Here is a 21,061-nt window from a genome sequence, read left to right on the forward strand (position 1 = left end):
ATGCCTACTCCTTGGAAGGAAAGTTATGGCCCACCTAGATAGCACATTAAAAAGCAGAGACATTACTTTGCCAACAAAGGTCCATCTAGTCAAGGCTATGGTTTTTCCTGTGGTCATGTATGGATGTGAGAGTTGGACTGTGAAGAAAGCTGTTCACTGAAGAATTGATGCTTTTGAACTGTGGTGTTGGAGAAGACTCTTGAGAGTCCCTTGGACTGCAAGGAGATCAACCAGTCCATCCTAAAGATCAGTCCTGGGTGTTCATTGGAACGACTAATGCTGAAGCTGAAACTCCAATATTTTGGCCACCTCATGCAAAGAGTTGACTCATTGGAAAAGACCCTGATGCTGGGAGGGTCTTTTGGGGGCAGGAGGAGAAGGGGACGAAAGAGGATGAGATGGCTGGATGGCATCACTGACTCAATGGACATGAGTTTGGGTAAACTCCGGGAGTTGGTGATGGACAGGGAGGCCTGGTGTGCTGCAATTCATGGGGTCACAAAAAGTCGGACACGACTGAGTGACTGAACTGAACTGAAGGTCTGAAATAGAGACTAAGAATTTGTATTTCTAAAAAGTTCCCAGGTAATGCACTGCTGCTGCTCCAAGAATAAAACCACTGGATTAGAGAAACACTGTGTATGTTTGATGATTAGTCACTCAGTTGTATCTGACTCTTTGTAACTCCAAGGACTGAAGCCTGCCAGACTCCCCTGTCCATGGAATTATCCAGGCAAGAATACTAGAGTGGGTTGCCATTTCCTTCTCCAGGGGATCTTCCCGACCCAGTGATCAAACCCACATCTCTTGTGTCTCCTACACTGGCAAGTGAATACTAATGATATTTTAAAAATTATATATATAAGAGCAAACAATAGGCAGAAAATACAGTACCAAAATTTTAGAGTTTAGATGTCAGTAAGATCAATTTTTGGAGAAGGTGATGGCACCCCACTCCGGAACTCTTGCCTGGAAAATCCCATGGACGGAGGGGCCTGGTGGGCTGCAGTCCATGGGTTCGCTAGAAGTCGGACATGACTGAGCGACTTCACTTTTACTTTTCACTTTCATGCATTGGAGAAGGAAATGGCACCCCACTCCAGTGTTCTTGCCTGGAGAATCCCAGGGACGGGGGAGCCTGGTGGGCTGCCGTCTATGGGGTCGCACAGAGTTGGACATGACTGAAGCCACTTAGCAGCAGCAGCAGCAAGATCAATTTTGTTGGATGACTTTAAATACAGTCTCATATGGTACTCAATGAAGCCTTAATTGATACCGTGCCCCTGAGAGAAGCAGGGATGGGAATGTGTAGTCCCATTATACCTTATATTGACTTGAGATGTATCACTGCACTTAACAGCTTTGTATGGAAATGAACTGGTAAGGCATTATTTCCTCCCTTTAGTAGAAAGCAAGCACCGAAAACTTCCAGATGTTCAAGCTGGTTTTAGAAAAGGCAGAGAAACCAGAGATCAAATTGCCAACATCTGTTGGATCATCAAAAAAGCAAGAGAGTTCCAGAAAAACATCCAGTTCTGCTTTATTGACTATGCCAAAGCCATTGAATGTGTGGATCACAACAAACTGGGAAATTCTTCAAGACATGGGAATATCAGACCACCTGACCTGCCTCCTGAGAAATCTGTATGCAGGTCAGGAAGCAACAGTAAGAACTAGAGCAACAGACTGGTTCCAAATAGGGAAAGGAGTACATCAAGGCTGTATATTGTCACCCTGCTTATTTAACTTATATGCAGAGTCCATCATGAGAAATGCTGGACCAGAAGAAGCACAAGCTGGAATCAAGATTGCTGGGAGAAATAACCTCAGATATGCAGAAGACACCACACTTATGGCAGAAAGTGAAGTAGAACTAAAGAGCCTCTTGATGAAAGAGAAAGAGGAGAGTGAAAAAGTTGGCTTAAAATTCAACATTCAGAAAACTAAGATCATGGCATCTGGTCCTGTCACTTCATGGCAAATAGATGGGGAAACAGTGGAAACAGTGAAAGACTTTATTATGGGAGGCTCCAAAATCACTGCAGATGGTGACTGCAGCCATGAAATTAAAAGATGCTTGCTTCCTGGAAGAAAAGTTATGACCAAACTAGACAGCTTATTAAAAAGCAAAGACATTACTTTGCCAACAAAGGTCCATTTAGTCAAAGCTATGGCTTTTCCAGTGGTCATGTATGGATGTGAGAGTTGTACTATAAAGAGAGTTGAGCACTGAAGAATCAATGCTTTTGAATTGTGGTGTTGGAGAAGACTCTTGAGAGTCCCTGAGACATCAAAGAGATCCAACCAGTCCATCCTAAAGGAAATCAGTCCTGAATATTCATTGGAAGAACTGATGCTGAAGCTGAAACTCCAATACATTGGCCACCTGATGCAAAGAACTGACTCACTGGAAAAGATTCTGATGCTGGGAAAGATTGAAGGTAGGAGGAGAAGGGGATGACGGAGGATGAGATAGTTGGATAGCATCACTGACTCAATGGACGTGAGTTTGAGTAAACTCCGGGAGTTGGTGATAGACAGGGAGGCCAAGTGTGCTGCAGTCCGTGGGGTCACAAAGAGTCAGACACAACTGAGCGACTGAACTGAATTGAACTGAAGCACCCTGAAGGTAAGAGATCAAGTCATACTTATCTACATACCCACAGAGCCTAGCACGGTGCTGGTAAGCATTCAATAAAACAATTAATGAATGATTGAAACCTCAGTTTGGACAGAGTAAATTTTGTTATGCGTTTCCCTGGTGGTTCAGTGTTAAAGAATCCACTGGACAATGCAAGAGATGCAGGTTTGATCCCTAGGTGGGAAGATCCCCTAAAGAAGGAAATGGGCAACCCCCTCCAGTATTCTTGCCTGGGAAATCTCATGGACAGAGGAGCCTTGCGGGCTATAGTCCACAAGGTTGCAAAGAGTTGGGCATGACTTAGCAACTAAACAACAGCAAAAAAAACCTTTTTTTTTTTTCGGACTCTCATGGTAACTCCACAGACTTTCATGGGAAAGTCTAAAGGTATAGAGACAACCATCTCCCTTTCATCTCTCCATCAGAACCGTGGTTCTCAAATGCAGAGAGGAAGTATGTCCAGAAGGCATCTGGCTATGTTAGGAGACATTTTTGTCAGTCACAACTGGAGAGGGTCCTACTAAGCATTTACTGGGGATGCTGCTAAACAACCTACAATGCCCAGGACAGTCTCCATAACAAAGAAATATCCAGTCCAAAATGTCAAGTGACTATGTTGAGAAACTCAGCATTAGAGGAATCCAAGTGAGCTAATCAAGTACGGGTCCTAAATTCTTCCACCAGCCTCCTAAATAAAAGTTTGACCTAAAACCAAAGAAAGAATATCAACTGCCAACAATTTACAAGTATAGCATTCTGCAACCTGGGGCTGCAGGTCACACAGCTAGTTAGTTTAGAAATAAAATAGTCTCACTCTGAACCAAACACTCCTGAAAACTTTCTTAATTCTGGGCCAGCTGATCCATTCATCTAATCTGAACATGACCAGTAGCTAATCAACCACTAATTGCTCTTGATAGCTCACTTTCTGTGCCTCAGCAGGACTGCCTGTGGCAGGAGAACTCTATCTTTTAGATGTTGTTTTGATAATGATTTAACTCATCTTTATCATTTCCCTGCATTCAGTTACATGGCTCAGCTCTTCTTTGTCGGACTAGGCCTGTTTAAATATTAATTTTAATCTTGGTTAGAAGCAATTTGCAACATAACCTGATGGGAAGATAATGAAACAGCATCCTTAACAGTCAGAAGCAAGAAAAATAAACAACCGTGACCTTCCCCCTTCTTTTTAAATAAGCCCTGAATGTCATTCCAAAGAGACTGCTCCTAGAACCATCTGCAACCAGCACACTCTTGTTTTTAGTACCTTGGGTACTTCCAGATTTCCCAGTCCACAACCACTCTTTTTTCCGCTGCCTTGTACAAAACACATGTTAACCATCAGGCATACGACAGAAGAATAAATGGATTTCAGGCAAGCCAGCGGGGGAAACAGAAGGTAAACTTTGTCAGCTATAGATATGAACGTGGCAGAGAAAAAGAAGTATGAGAAAACAGAGGCTGATCTGGAGGCAAGCTTGAGGGTGAGGATAATTTACGGGGTAGAGCACGTTTGCTGTAAGAAAAAGCTAGCTTGGACCATGCTTCTAATTGTCTGTAGTTCCCATTTCCAGAAAAGACAAAGGAGGACAAAAGGAAGCAAGGAATGAGGGGAGGAAGAAAGGGTAAAGTGAAGAAGGAAAAGAGAAAGGACACTGAAATAAGCATTTATTCAATACCTACTACACATACAATGCTATATATTGATACTTTGTCATTTGTTATGTTATTTAACCCTCACAAAAGTCCTCACAAAAGGTACTTACTTTTATCTGTATCATAAGATATTGTCTCCGATTCTCAGATAAGGAAAATGAAGTGCAGAAAAGTTAAGTAACTTGCCCAGGATCACAGAGTTGGGATTCTAAAACCAAGCAGGACTCTGTGGGGCTCCCAGGTACAGAGGCCTTCCTGTTTCCCATTTCTTGTAGGCAAGACTCCAGCCTCCAAACCTTCCCGAGTTCCAGAAGGCAGATTCAAACAATTGCTAATCAAGGGAGAAGCAACCAAAACCTGAGGCAAGATTACAGGTACCAGAGAAACTTGTCAAAATTAGACCAACCACCTGAGTCAGATTAAGGGCTGCAAACCCTGCTCACACCTTCGTCTTGTCAGAGACCCCAGCTTTGAATCATTGTTATAAAACCCCTCATCAAATCCTCTGAATTGGAACACTTAGTTTTTAGAAGCAGGAGTCAGCTGCATTCCCCTCTTCCCTGACAAAGTAATAAAACTTTCCTTTTCTACTTCACCCAAAACTGTCTCTGAGATTTGATTCAGCACAGGTGTATAGAGAGGCAGAGTTCTCAGTAACAAACTGAACACAGATATCTTGTCTCAAAGCCCAGAAAAAACAGAAGGGGTAGCCTCTGGAAAGATAATGTTAAAAATGTTAAGAAAATTCATTCTGTGAACACATGATCAGGCATGATAGGAAACTGAACTGACATATGAGGCTGCATGATCCACAATAAGATATCCAATCCCTATACCTACTTCCTAATGTATTCCTTTCTTAAGTTATATAATAATTATTCCTTTACTTTCTCAAGAGATAATTGTGGAACACTAAGTATGAGCAAGGCACTGTGCTAATTGCCATCAAAGGTACACCTGTGAACAACGCATGTTATTCACAGTCTAGTAGGGAAGAAAGGGGGAGAAGGCGATGGCACCCCACTCCAGTGTTCTTGCCTGGAGAATCCCATGGATGGAGGAGCCTGGTAGGCTGCAGTCCATGGGGTCGCTAAGAGTCAGACACGACTGAGCAACTTCACTTTCACTTTCCACTTTCATGCATTGGAGAAGGAAATGGCAACCCACTCCAGTGTTCTTGCCTGGAGAATCCCATGTACGGAGAAGCCTGGTAGGCTGTAGTCCATGGGGTCGCACAGAGTCGGACATGACTGAAGCGACTTAGCAGCAGCAGCAGCAGCAGGGAAGAAAGGGGCTTCCAAGGTGGCTCAGTGGTAAAGAATTTACCAGCCAATGCAGGAGACATGGATTCTATTTCTGGGTCAAGAAGATCCCCTGGGGAAGGAAATGGCTATTCACTCCAGTACTCTTGCCTGGGAAATCCCTCAAACAGAGCAGCCTGGAGGGCTACAGTCTACCGGGTCGCAAAAGAGTCAGATGTGAGTTAATGACTAAAAAACAACAAGGAAGAAAGACAAGTATACATGCAATTAAAATAAAATTTGATAGATGCTACAGCAAGTGAAACCCCAAAGAGGTATAAGAACATGTAAGTATTGACAAGGAGGTCTGTCAGACACAGTTTCAAGTTGAGGCTTAAGGCATGAGTAAGAAAAGTCCATGACATTGAACAGGAGGAAGTGATCAAGGCCATTCCCAAGAAAAGGAAATGCAAAAAGGCAAAATGGTTGTCTGAGGAGGCCTTACAAACAGCTATGAAAAAAACAGCAGCAAAAGGCAAAGGAGAAAAGGAAAGATATACCCATTTGAATGCAGAGTTTCAAAGAATAGCAAGGAGAGAAAAGAAAGCCTTCATCAGTGATCAATGCAAAGAAACAGAGGAAAACAATACAATGGGAAAGACTAGAGATCTCTTCAAAAAAATTAGAGATACTAAGGGAAATTTTCATGCAAAGATGGGCACAATAAAGGAAAGAAATGGTATGGATCTAACAGAACCAGAAGATATTAAGAAGAGGTGGCAAGAATACACAGAACTATACAAAAAAGATCTTCATGACCCAGATAATCATGGTGGTGTGATCACTCACCTACAGCCAGACATCCAGGAATGCTAAGTCAAATGGGCCTCAGGAAGCATCATTACAAACAAAGCTAGTGGAAATGATGGAATTCCAGTTGAGCTATTTCAAATCCTGAAAGATGATGCTGTGAAAGTGCTACACTCAATATGTCAGCAAATTTGGAAAACTCAGCAGTGGCCACAGGACTGGAAAAGGTCAGTTTTTATTCCAATGCCAAAGAAAGGCAATGCCAAAGAATGCTCAAACTACTGCACAATTGCACTCATCTCACATGCTAGCAAAGTAATGCTCAAAATTCTCCAAGCCAGGCTTCAGTGGTATGAGAACCGTGAACTTCCAGATGTTCAGGCTGGATTTAGAAAAGGCAGAGAAACAAGAGCTCAAATTGCCAACATCAGTTGGATCACTGAAAAGGCAAGAGAGTTCCAGAAAAACATCTACTTCTGCTTTATTGACTATGTCAAAGCCTTTGACTGTGTGGATCACAACAAACTCTGGAAAATTCTGAAAGAGATGGAAATACCAGACCACCTGACCTGCCTCCTGAGAAATCTGTATGCAGGTCAAGAAGCAACAGTTAGAACTGGACATGGAACAACAAACTGATTTCAAATAGGGAAAGGAGTTCGTCAAGGCTGTATATTGTCACCCTGTTTATTTAACTTCTATGCAGAGTACATCATGAGAAATGCTGGGCTGGAAGAAGCACAGGCTGGAATCAAGATTTCTGGGAGAAATATCAATAACCTCAGATATGCAGATGACACCACCCTTATGGCAGAAAGTGAAGAACTAAAGAGCTTCTTGATGAAAGTGAAAGAGGAGAGTGAAAAAGTTGGCTTAAAGCTCAACATTCAGAAAACGAAGATCATGGCATCTGGTCCCATCACTTCATGGCAAATAGATGGGGAAACAGTGAAAACAGTGTCAGACTTTATTTTGGGGGGCTCCAAAATCACTGCAGATGGTGATTGCAGCCATGAAATTAAAAGACGCTTACTCCTTGGAAGAAAAGTTATGACCAACCTAGACAGCTTATTAAAAAGCAAAGACATTACTTTGCCAACAAAGGTCCATCTAGTCAAAGCTATGGTTTTTCTGGTAGTCATGTATGGATGTGAGAGTTGGACTATAAAGAAAGCTGAGCACAGAAGAATTGATGCTTTTGAACTGTGGAGTTGGAGAAGACTCTTGAGAGTCCCTTGGACTGCAAGGAGATCCAACCAGTCCATCCTAAAGGAGATTAGTCCTAAATATTCATTGGAAAGACTGATGCTAAAGTTGAAACTCCAATACTTTGTCCACCTGATGCAAAGAACTGACTCATTAGAAAAGACCCTGTTGTTGGGAAAGATTGAAGGCAGGAGGAAAAGGGGACGACGGAGGATGCAACAGGTTGGATAGCATCACCAACTCAATGCATATGAGTTTGAGTAAACTCCGGGAGTTGGTGATGGACAGGGAGGCCTGGCGGGCTGAAGTCCATGGGGTCACAAAGAGTCGGACACCACTGAGCAACTGAACTGAACTGAATTGAAGATAAGTGAAAGCACCTTTCTTCTGTTAACACTGAGTTTGAAGGAATTGCACATGTGTGTGCACACTGACTCAAAATAATATTCTAATTCCAGGTCATAAATGGAAGACCTCTGTTGCTCCATCTGCCACATTATCCATAGACAATACAGCCAATTTCAGAGCATGTGGTAAAAAGCCACATTGGACTAAAAGTCGGATCTGAATTTCAATCCAAGCTTGCCCAAGTTCTGACTGAGTAACTTTGGAAAAGTAATTTTAACCTCCCTGAGCCTAAATTTGCTGCTGCTGTTGCTGCTGCTATTTAGTCGCTAAGTCGTGTTCAACTCTTTGTAACCACATGGACTGTAGCCCACCAGGCTCCTCTGTCCATGGGGATTCTTCAGGCAAGAAACTGGAGTGGGTTGCCATTTCCTTCTCCAGGGGATCTTCCCAACCCAGGGATGGAACCCAAGTCTCCTGTTTGGCAGGTGGATTCTTTACCTCTGAGCCTGGCAAGTCCAAGCCTAAGTTTACTCATCTTCAAAAGGAATTAAGCTAAACCATTTCTAAAATCTTTCCCACTTTTAGCATAGATAACGTAGGGTTTAAACTCATAGTTTTAACTCTAATGACTTCTAAGTACACACCACAGCTTGCTAATCAGAAATTGGTTAGAAACTATCAGTATTTTAGACTTTTATATTGATGATTATTTCAAGTTACATTTTAAAAAAAAATGAACTCACCACATGAATTTTACAATCAATATTAAAAGAAAAACTGACATCATAAATGGAAATAGATCAGCTTTGGAAAAATTGAAATGAAAAGGTAAAGTTCCAAAAGGGAAAAAAAAGAACATGTTTAAACATAGTAGTAGTCTTCTAAGCCAAATCCAAAGTTCATTACAGTCTCCAAATGAAATGTTAAAAGATAGAAATTTTCCTGACCTTAGCATAATATCTAACTGCCTACAAAAATAATAATAAGACCAACAGAAAAGCTGAATTCCAATCTTAATAATATTTCATTATTATTGTAAAAGTTGTACAAAAGATTTTACATTATTATTGAAAAACCTGAAAAAGTTGACAGGTCAACTTTTTAAAAGTGTTCATAAGTCAAATGTAAAATGGCATTCAAAATTACAATGAAATGCAAATTCCCTGGTAGTCAAGTAGTTAGGATTCGGAGCTTTCACTGCCCTGGTCCAGGTTCAATCTCTGGACAGGGAACTGAGATCCCACAAGCTGTGCAGCACCGCCAGAAAGTTATAATGTAATGATAGAGTGATGTGTAATTTGACAGTAAGCAACAAAAACTCCATGCTGCCTTGATTTTAGAAATGGGAAAAATTACACCTGCAGACCTTCCCTACCTCGTGAAGATTACTGAGTTAACAATTATAAAGGTGCTATACCTTGGAAGAAAATTAGCAATGCAACAGGAACAGGGAAAGAGGCTATGGTACCATTTTCTTTTAAATCATTTTAGTAAAAAAGATTATTAAACTCACAATTTTAATAACAATATAAGAATCAACTTGGGTTTTCAATGTATATTTTACCCCAAATTTCAAAGTGAGACATATAAAGTTAACACAAATATATAAATTCATTTGTCAACTCTTAAAATTAATTTGATATTACATATCTGCAGTTTTTAATGAAATAATTTTTAATAAATTCCTTTTTGTTAAATAAGACTGACCCAAAATTAGAAAATATTTATAACAAAAGAAGGGAGGGAGGGAGGAAAGGAGGAAGGTATCTGAAAAGATATTTTCTCTTTCCTCCCTCCAGTATTTTGAGGGAGATAGAAGCTCCAATACTTTGGCCACCTGATGTGAAGAACTGACTTATTGGAAAAGACCGTGATGCTGGAAAAGATTGAGGGCAGGAGGAGACAGGGATGACAGAGGATGAGATGGTTGGATGGCGTCACCAACTCAATGGACATGAGTTTGAGCAAGCTCTGGGAGTTGGTGACAGACAGGGAAGCTGGGCATGCTGCAGTCCATGGGGTCACAAAGAGTCGGACACGACTGAGTGACCGAACTGAACTGAACTGGACTTGTAGCCTGCCAGGCTCCTCTGTCCATAGATTTCCGTAATATATCCAGAATTATACTAGATATTTTAGATTAAAAGGTAAATATCACACAATCAGGACTCTCAAGGTGTTCATAGTCTAGAGGTAGGTATTTACGAAGAAACCTACAGGAAAGAACAACCAACAGGCACATGGCAAAGTCCCTTTGGTGCAATCCCATAAAACTCTAGACCAACTCCAGACAGGTGACAACTTACAGAGAGCCCGGTTTGATTCAGGAAAATTAATCCAAGACACAGGAAGATTGGAAGCAGTCCTAGGAAAGAACAGTTTCTAGCAGACTTACTTGGGCAAAGGGCACTGTTCTCTCCTGCCTGAAACACACACTTCCCTGATAATATTACCAGGATAATGGGAGGCAGGGTAAGCTACAGTGATAGTTTGACCCTGAGATGTTAAGCCAGTGACTGATTTCCTGTTAGGCTTTTGGTTCCTTTTGCTTCAGGGCACAAGTAAGACTAAAGACCCCCTGGAGAACTGAGAAAGCAGATGGACAAATAAACTCTACACTTTAAATCTTAAATCAATATAGAAGGACAAATAGACCTAAGTGGAAGATGTAATGGGGGAAGCAAAGAGGAAAAATTTAACTGTTTTTGTAGGGAGTGTCAAAGGGGAAGATGGGGATGAAAGTTTAACAGAGTAGTGACATTGTGCTGAGGTTTGAAGGATAAATAGGAATTTTCAGCATTATACACACACACACACCCCATCACAAAGGCAGAGGAAGCATAAAAGAATGCGTGTGGTCCCAGTACTAGAATGGTGGGTCCTTAAGTTTAGGATGGGTGTGGAAAAGATGAAGCAGGAAAGATTCTGAGGGGTCAGATTCTAGAGAGTCTGATATACCTTCGTGTGGAATTTCTATTTTGTCCTAGGTAGAGGTGATGGAGGAGAAGGCAATGGCACCCCACTCCAGTACTCTTGCCTGGAAAACCCCATGGATGGAGGAGCCTGGTAGGCTGCAGTCCATGGGATCGCTGGGAGTTGGACACGACTGAGTGACTTCACTTTCACTTTCACTTTCCTGCATTGGAGGAGGAAATGGCAACCCACTCCAGTGTTCTTGCCTGGAGAATCCCAGGGACGGGGGAGCCTGGTGGGCTGCCGTCTATGGGGTCGCACAGAGTCGGACACGACTGAAGCGACTTAGCAGTAGCAGCAACAGCAGAGGTGATGGAGGGCCATTACTTTAAGACTGTGAAATGATCAAACATGCATGGTGGTAGTAGCATATCTGCAATACTGTGAAAAATAAGTTAAGAGATGATTTAGGCCTTATGCAAAGAGACCTTTTAGTGTACAGGTAGTTCTAATCCATACTAGAAATGAGGAGTGCTGAATTATATCTATGACAGTGAAGGTAAAGAAAAGTAGATACTATCAGGATCAGTAGTAATGACCAACTTCATTTGCTTGAGCAAAGGCCTGTAAAAGAGTGTCAAGGATGACTCCAGATTCCCCACTTGTGCAGCCAAGTGAATAAAGGTGATGATAAATAAAACCTCAACTATAGAAAATTATATATGAACAAAACTAGTGTAATCTGCAAATGAAAAGTTGGATTAGGACAATGAGATGCTTTGTTCTATTACATGCAAAAAAAAAATTTTGATTGAAGCTATATTTAGGTTTAAATGCACATTCTTTACTAGTTAATAACTTTGAGTAGATTATTTAACTTCTATATAGTCTTAGCCAACATTAATTTGTTTATAATTCATCTTGTTTCAAAGAAGATTTAAAGTACTTTATAAAACTACATACATTTCAACAAAACAAAGTATATATAGAAAGATGATGACAGGAAAGAAGAATAAAGATGTGAAAAACAAAATTAATTCACAAATGCATAATTTATGATTCCATAGTCTTACATAAGAAGTGGGCTCATTCTCAGTTTTGAGCTTCCAAGCTACCCTTCCCAGCTTAAAAAAAACTAAGATCATGGCATCCAGTCCCTTCACTTCATGGCAAATAGAAGGGGAAAAGGTGGAAGTAGTGACAGATTTCCTCTTCTTGGGCTCTACAGATGGTAACTGCAGCCATGAACTTAGAAAATGATTGCTTCTTGGTAGGAAAGCTGAGACAAACCTAGACTGTGCGTTAAAAAGCAAAGACAGCACTTGGCCGACAAAGGTCCATATGGTCAAGGCTATGGTCTTTCCAGTAGTCATATATGGATGTGAGAGCTGGACAGAAAAGAAAGCAGAGTGCCGAAGAATTGATGTTTTCAAACTGTGGTGCTGGAGAATACTCTTGCGCGTCCCTTGGAAAGCAAGGAAATCAAACCAATCAATCTTAGAGGAAATCAACCCTGAAACACCAAGGTATATCAGAAGGATGAATGCTGAAGCTGAAGCGCTAATACTTTGGTCACCTGATGTGAACAGCTAACTCACTGGAAAAGACCCTGATGCTAGGAAACATTGAAGGAAGAAAGAGAAGGGAGCAACAGATGATGAGATGGTTGGATAGTATTACCAGTTCAATGTACATGAACTTGGGCAAATTCCAGGAGATGGTGAGGGACAGGGAAGACTGGAGTGCTTTAGTTCATGGGGTCACAAAGAGTTGGTCATGACTTGGTGACTGAACAATAACAAGCTATCTATCCATATGGGAAACCCAATGAATTTCATGACTTATTTTGTCTATTGTTAGCTAGTGACACTCAGAAAAACTTCATCAGGTACTCATAATGCAGATACTTCATAAAAGAGTGATCAGCATGAGAAATACATCCTTGAACCTCATATGACTTCATATGTCAAGTTTTTCAATGCCAGTCAGCACTACAATAACTAAACACAAATCAGCAAAAGCATGTCTATGTGGGGTCAAAATAATAAGCTGGATAAAGAGCTATCTCAGGGTCTGGATGATACTAGTCAATCTAATCACACTAGGACCACAGCCTTGTCTAACTCAATGAAACTAAGCCATGCCCGTGGGGCAACCCAAGACGGGCGGGTGATGGTGGAGAGATCTGACAGAATGTGGTCCACTGGAGAAGGGAATGGCAAACCACTTCAGTATTCTTGCCTTGAGAACCCCATGAACAGTAGGAAAAGGCAAAATGATAGGACACTGAAAGAGAAACGCCCCAGGTCAGTAGGTGCCCAATATGTTACTAGAGATCAGTGGAGAAAAAACTTCAGAAAGAATAAAGGGATGGAGCCAAAACAAAAAGAATACCCAGCTGTGGATGTGACTGGTGATAGAAGCAAGGTCCGATGCTGTAAAGAGCAATATTGCATAGGAACCTGGAATGTCAGGTCCATGAATCAAGGCAAATTGGAAGTGATCAAATAAGAGATGGCAAGATGAATGTCGACATTCTAGGAATCAGCGAACTGAAATGGACTGGAATGGGTGAATTTAACTCAGATGACCATTATGTCTACTACTGCGGGCAGGAATCCCTCAGAAGAAATGGAGTGGCCATCATGGTCAACAAAAGAGTCTGAAATGCAGTACTTGGATGCAATCTCAAAAACGACAGAATGATCTCTCTTCGTTTCCAAGGCAAACCATTCAATATCACAGTAATCCAAGTCTATGCCCCAACCAGTAACGCTGAAGAAGCTGAAGTTGAATGGTTCTATGAAGACCTACAAGACCTTTTAGAACTAACAACCAAACAAGATGTCCTTTTCATTATAGGAGACTGGAATGCAAAAGTAGGAAGTCAAGAAACACGTGGAGTAACAGGCAAATTTGGCCTTGGAATACAGAATGAAGCAGGGCAAAGACTAATAGAGTTTTGCCAAGAAAATGCACTGGTCATAACAAATACCCTCTTCCAACAACACAAGAGAAGACTCTATACATGGACATCACCAGATGCTCAACACCAAAATCAGATCGATTATATTCTTTGCAGCCAAAGATGGAGAAGCTCTATACAGTCAGCAAAAACAAGACTGGGAGCTGACTGTGGCTCAGACTATGAACTCCTTATTGCCAAATTCAGACTAAAATTGAAGACAGTAGGGAAAACCACTAGGCCATTCAGGTATGACCTAAATCAAATCCCTTATGATTATACAGTGGAAGTGAGAAATAGATTTAAGGGCCTAGATCTGATAGATAGAGTGCCTGATGAACTATGGAATGAGGTTCATGACATTGTACAGGAGACAGGGATCAAGACCATCCCCATGGAAAAGAAATGCAAAAAAGCAAAATGGCTGTCTGGGGAGGCCTTACAAATAGCTGTGAAAAGAAGAGAAGTGAAAAGCAAAGGAGAAAAGGAAAGATATAAACATCTGAATGCAGACTTCCAAAGAATAGCAAGGAGAGATAAGAAAGCCTTCCTCAGCGATCAGTGCAAAGAAATAGAGGAAAACAATAGAGTAGGAAAGACTAGAGATCTCTTTAAGAAAATAAGAGATACAGAGGGAAAATTTCATGTAAAGATGGTCTCAATAAAGGAAAGAAATGGTAGGCACCTGACAGAAGCAGAAGATATTAAGAAGAGGTGGCAAGAATGCACAGAAGAACTGTACAAAAAGATCTTCACGACCAAGTTAATCACAATGGTGTGATCACTCACCTAAAGCCAGACATCCTGGAATGTGACGACAAGTGGGCCTTAAGAAGCATCACAAACGAAGCTAATGGAGGTGATGTAATCTCATTTAAGCTATTTCAAATCCTAAAAGATTATGCTGTGAAAGTGCTGCACTCAACATGCCAGGAAATTTGGAAAACTCAGCAGTGGCCACAGGACTGGAAAAGGTCAGTTTTCATTCCAATCCCAAAGAAAGGCAATGCCAAAGAATGCTCAAACTACCGCACAATTGCACTCACCTCACACGCTAGTAAAGTAATGCTCAAAATTCTCCAAGCCAGGCTTCAGCAATATGTGAACCGTGAAGTTCCTGATGTTCAAGCTGGTTTTAGAAAAGGCAGAGGAATCAGAGATCAAATTGCCAACATCCGCTGGATCATGGAAAAAGCAAGAGAGTTCCAGAAAAACATCTATTTCTGCTTTATTGACTATGCCAAAGCCTTTGACTGTGTGGATCACAATAAACTGTGGAAAATTCTTCAAGAGATGGGAATACCAGAAAACTTGATCTGCCTCTTGAGAAATCTGTATGCAGGTCAGGAAGCAACAGTTAGAACTGGACATGGAACAACAGACTGTTTCCAAATAGGAAAAGGAGTTCATCAACGTTGTATATTGTCACCCTGATTATTTAACTTATATGCAGAGTACATAATGAGAAACCCTGGACTGGAAGAAACACAAGCTGGAATCAAGATTGCCCGGAGAAATATCAATAACCTCAGATATGCAGATGACACCACCCTTATGGCAGAAAGTGAAGAGGAACTCAAAAGCCTCTTGATGAAAGTGAAAGTGGAGAGTGAAAAAGTTGGCTTAAAGCTCAACATTCAGAAAACGAAGATCATGGCATCGGTCCCACCACTTCATGGGAAATAGATGGGGAAACAGTGGAAACAGTGTCAGACTTTATTTTTCTGGGCTCCAAAATCACTACAGATGGTGACTGCAGCCATAAAATTAAAAGACACTTACTCCTTGTAAGGAAAGTTATGACCAACCTAGATAGCACATTAAAAAGCAGAGACATTACTTTGCCAACAAAGGTTCGTCTAGTCAAGGCTATGGTTTTTCCAGTAGTCATGTATGGATGTGAGAGTTGGACTGTGAAGAAAGCTGAGCACCAAAGAATTGATGCTTTTGAACTGTGGTGTTGGAGAAGACTCTTGAAAGTCCCTTGGTCTGCAAGGAGATCCAACCAGTCCATTCTGAAGGAGATCAGCCCTGGGCTTTCTATGGAAGGAATGATGCTAAAGCTGAAACTCCAGTACTTTGGCCACCTCATGCGAAGAGTTGACTCATTGGAAAGACTCTGATGCTGGGAGGGATTGGGGGCAAGAGGAGAAGGGGACGACAGAGGATGAGATGGCTGGATGGCATCACTGACTCAATGGACGTGAGTCTGAGTGAACTCCAGGAGTTGGTGATGTACCGGGAGGCCTGTCATGCTGTGATTCATGGGGTTGCAAAGAGTCGGACATGACTGAGCAACTGATCTGATCTGATAGGAATGAAAAGACTATATGCTTATTCCTCCCTACATGAGGAGATTCCTCATAAACAGCCCTAACCTCAAGTTACTCAAGGATACCATCGTGCCAACTTCCCATCCCTGAGGGATTCTTGATGGTTGACTTGACCTCTGGTCTGCCAGTGGCCATTCTCAAGGTTCTTCAGCCTTCATTTCAGTTCAGTCAGTCAGTCGTGTCCGACTCTTTGCGACCCCATGAACTGCAGCATGCCAGGCCTCCCTGTCCATCACCAACTCCCAGAGTTCACTCAAACTCATGTCCGTCGAGTTGGTGATGCCATCCAGCCATCTCATCCTCTGTCATCCCCTTCTCCTCCTGCTCCCAATCTCTCCCAGCATCACAGTCTTAGTACATACAAATACCCAGTTTTCAGAAATACAAGATGTAGCATAAAACCACACTAAATAGGACCAGCTGAAAGAAAGCCTAGACTCATGAAAGTTCTCAGTATTCAAAAGATATTCCATTCTTTTAACATAATATAAACAATTAGCTAAAAATATTACCATTAGAATTCTTCAAAGGCTTGTTTTAGTAAGTTATTTCTAATTAATATACTTTTCTACCATTTAGTGCTGCCAAAAACTTAAAAATGGCTTGTTTGCCAAATGGTTTAAATAGGTTACATGCTTCTCTTGATCCATATAAACTTATGTATAGTCAATTAATTTGCTTATCCATCATACTTAAGGCATTGATTCAGAATCAGGTAAAGAGAATTTACAGAGGTTAAAACATAACCAGTCTTGACCTTAGAATTTGGCATGTGAACCACATGTCTTTTTGTCTTTGGGTTGTGTCTATAGATTACTAAATAAAGTTTGTGTGTCAGAAGTATGATAATTATTCAATGCAGAATTTCTATTGCATGTATTTTAATGTAAGTCTTTCTTAAGACTAAGAAGGGCAAGAGAAGGGGTGAATTCCAGCATTATTCTTTTTTTATTTAAATTTATTTTTAATTGGAGGATAATTGCTTTACAATATTGTGTTGGTTTCTGCCACATATCAACATGAATCAGCCATAGGTATATGCAACAGTACTCTTTATAACTTCAAGTCTGTCCTACCTGCCACAACTAAGATATCCCTGGACAGGTTTATTTATGAACAAAGATCTTTTTTAAATAACATAATGCTTCTTTTTTAGTCCTAGATATTCTTTCACTACAGTAAAGGTGTTAAATCAGCAGAATCAAAGTCATTGCCATGGAAAAAGAATGTGATAACATTTTTATGCAGCCAAACAAAGTAAGTATGAATAAGAGTATGAGAACAGTGGATAAAAAGAAAAAAGAACTTAATGCAAAGTGAAAAGTACTGTTAATACCAGAACTTGTGAAGTATGAATGTTCATTAAGTAGCTTTTATAGTTTTTTCTAATTTTATGATTCATGATATTCTTAAACTAATACTAATAAAATGTATATATAGGCTAACTTCATGACTGTTGAGTTTTTTTGTAGGGCAAGCCTAGAGTGATAATACACTTTTAATAAACTTTTAATGTCAATTTAAAAATCTTACTTTTATCTCTGGATTTGGACATTCAAACACAATCCAATGAACTGCCAAATGTACATAAAAAGAACCTGTCCTTCAAGTTTTTTAAATACATAAATTTTAAATTGCTTCTTATAAAACTGGATTTAAAATTTCTCATCCTTTCACTCAACAAGCACTTAGGGCAGTCGTGACTTAGTTCAGAGTCTTCCTTGTCAGATAATGCACACATCGACAGTCGGACTATGAAGGGTGCGACTGAAGTCCTAATGGCCAAAAGAGGCCACGGGAAAAATGGCTGAGAGACTACCCAGCCTTTCTTATTAAAGAGCTAGAGCTTAACAAATCATCCTGTTCTTGATTATTTCTTTCATAAAACTGTCAGACAGATGCCGAATAGGAATCAGCAATATAAAATTGTGGTTCCCCAACTGAATCAAGGATTCTTTTTACCATAACTTTAATGTCCCTCTAATGGCATGGGCCCAGTGGGAAACAATGCAAGTTTATAAAAATAGTAAAATACAAGGGGACCCAACAGAAGGCAGGACAGGGAGGGGGGGAGAGAAAGCAAAGACAAAAAGAAAAAAGCCTGTCTTTATTTGAATTTAATTTTTAAACAGCTGTGCCTCATCTAAACGTAGAACAATGGCATAGGTCAAACAGACTCTTTCAGAAGGAGCTTGCTAGCTCCTCTCTGAAAGAATGAAAAAAATGATGGGGCTACCCCAGGATTTCTTGGCCTCGGCACTGTTGACAATTTGAACCAGATAATTCTTTGTTGTGAGGGCTGTCCTGGGCATTACAAAATGTTTATCATCATCCCTGGTCTCTACCCACCAGAAACCAATAGCACCACCCCAGTAATGACAATCAAAAATGTCTTCAAGACACTGCAAAATTGCCTCTGGTCAAGAACGACCAGGCTTGCCCCTACACAAAATATTTTTAAACTTGTCCTTAGTTCCTTCTGAGCTTTCCAGCTGACAGAATGGACTGCTACAGTCATTAACATGATGACTGGCACACTTTCCTCTCATGGCAACTTTCTCCTACCGTGGTATATTTTATTAAATATTTCATCAGGAAATCCATTTCTATTTCTCTTCTCATACTATATTTAATATTTTTAAAGATAATCTGTTTACAGAAATAAAAGGCAAAAAAGAAACATCCTTATAACTAAGTAATACAAAACCATTGTACATTAATTCCCTCCTTATCTCCCCAAGAAATTGTCCTAGAAAGCAGCCAAAATTTAAAATAGTGAAAGAAAGGACTTCCCTGGTGGTCCAGTGCTTACGATTCTGCCTGCCAATGCAGGGGACGTGGTTCCATCCCTGCTCCAGGAAGATTCCACACACAGTGGGGCAACTAAACTCACGCATCCTAACGCCCGTGCTCTGCAACAAGAGAAGCCACCGCAATAAGAAGCCTAAGCACCAGCTAGAGAGTAGGCCCACTTGCCGCAATTAGAGAAAAGCCCAAGTGCACCAACAAAGACCCAGTGCAGCCAAAAATAAACAAATCCATTAAAAAAAAGTGTACAGTTCAATGGTTTAAAAAAATAGCGAAAGAGAAGTTAAAGACCACCTCACAAAGCAAATGACAAAAGCAAGGAATGAAACCTGCCATCCTTTCTCCCATCTTAAAAAAGTTTTCTTTTTTCTTGATGACTACTGCTCCCAGCCACAGCACCATTTCTTTGCTTCCTTTGCCACAAAACCCCTCCAAAGAGTTGACTCTGATGTCTCCAATTCTTCTCCTCCCATGCTCTCTTGACCTATTCCAACTGCCCTTGTCAAGGTCTTCAGTAACCTTCACAGTAATAAATGCCATGGTCACTTCTTAACCCTCATGTTACTTCATCAGCAGCATTTGACACAGTCGATTATTCTTTTCTACTTTGATACACTTTCTCCCTTGGCTCTGGGACCCCTCACACTCTTGACTTTCCCCTTACTCACCAGTTGCTCTTTCTAAATCTCCTTTACCAGTTTCCACTCCATCTCCCTTCCCTCGTAATAATACAGTAACCTTGGGCTTAGATCATGTCTCTCAGACTACTCACTTGCCAGGAAATGAGTGCTTATTCAGCCTAAGGTCTTACCACCTAGGTGCCAATGTCTCCCAAATTCACATCATCAGCCCAGCCTCTCCCCCAGACTCCAGATTCATGTGCTTGACCTCCTACTTGTCATCTCCACTTGAATATCAAATGAACACTTCAACTCATATGTGTCCAAAACGGATCTCCTAAAAAAAAAAAAAAACAAACTGAACTCCTTTCTCACTAAACTTGCCCCATCCACAATCTTCCAATACCAGCTGATAACGACTCCATCCTATTAGTAGCTCAGGTCACAAACTATGGAATCATCCATGACTCATATCTTTCTCTCACACAGCCTGTTAGTTCCGGAAACCGTATTAGCTCCACCCTCAAAATATATTCCGGGTCTTTCCATTTCTCAGGCCCTCTGCTGCTACCGCCCTGATAGTTGCCACCATCATTTCTCAACTGAAACATTGCAAGACTCTTTACTGGTCTTCTAGCTTCTCTCTTGCCCCATGAGGATATTTTCAACATGGTAGCCACAGCAATTCTTTTCAAACTGTCAGTCAGAGCCTATTATTCCTTTGTTCAAAACCTTAAATGATGCCCCATTTCATTGAGGATTAAAGTCAAAGTCTTTAAAATTGCCCACAGGGCTGCATGTGACCTAGTCTTCCCTCACTGTTCTGCCCCCCTTTCCTATTTCTATTCTCTTTACTAATTTCACTCACTCTCCTTTCTGTTTATCAAACATGCCAGGATACTCTCACCAGGGGGTCTTTGCCCTGGCTTTTATCTCTTTCTGAAAGATTCTTCCTCCTCCATAAAAACTATTTTGTCTCCTTCAATATTATGTTTCCAATTAAGTCTACCTAACCATCCTATTCAGAGAAGGCAATGGCACCCCACTCCACTACTCTTGCCTGGAAAATCCCATGGATGGAGGAGCCTGGTAGGCTGCAGTCCATGGGGTCGCAAAGAGTCAGACACGACTGAGCGACATCACTTTCACTTTTCACTTTCATGCACTGGAGAAGGAAATGGCAACCCACTCCAGTATTCTTGCCTGGAGAATCCCAGGGACAGAGGAGCCTGGTGGGCTGCCATCTATGAGGTCACACAGAGTTGGACACAACTGAAGCAACTAAGCAGCAGCAGCAGCAATCATCATATTAATAGCTCACCCTCCCACATCAGGCCATCACCAGCCCTCCAAATCCCCCAGATCATGCTCTATTTTTTTCCTCATGCTGCTGCTGCTGCTGCTAAGTCGCTTCAGTCGTGTTTGACTCTGTGCGACCCCATAGATGGCCTCCTACCAGGCTCCTCTGTCCCTGGGATTCTCCAGGCAAGAACACTGGAATGGGTTGCCATTACCTTCTC

At 41.1% G+C, this 21,061-nt stretch overlaps 1 protein-coding gene across 11 annotated transcripts in view; it reads right to left on the reverse strand.

Moving 5' to 3' along the window:
* Nucleotides 1–21,061, reverse strand: part of SLC44A5 (solute carrier family 44 member 5) — a 425,241-nt gene that overhangs the window by 394,294 nt on the left and 9,886 nt on the right. For 3 of the 11 annotated variants that reach the window (XM_086390625.1, XM_086390632.1, XM_086390627.1), the window contains exon 1: nt 4,408–4,679. The exons of 3 other annotated variants lie outside the window; for them this stretch is intronic. In XM_086390625.1, coding sequence (XP_086246751.1) covers nt 4,408–4,422 — 15 coding nt within the window. In that variant the 5' untranslated portion in view covers nt 4,423–4,679. Of the gene's footprint in view, nt 1–4,407; nt 4,680–21,061 lie in introns of those variants that run through there. 5 more of the 11 variants (XM_086390631.1, XM_086390621.1, XM_086390630.1 and 2 more) reach the window with 4 other exon arrangements.

Source organism: Bos grunniens, chromosome 3 (genome assembly GCF_055505025.1).
Source record: "Bos grunniens cultivar Pamir isolate PY7600 chromosome 3, Bosgru_T2T1.0, whole genome shotgun sequence".
NCBI lineage: Eukaryota > Metazoa > Chordata > Mammalia > Artiodactyla > Bovidae > Bos > Bos grunniens.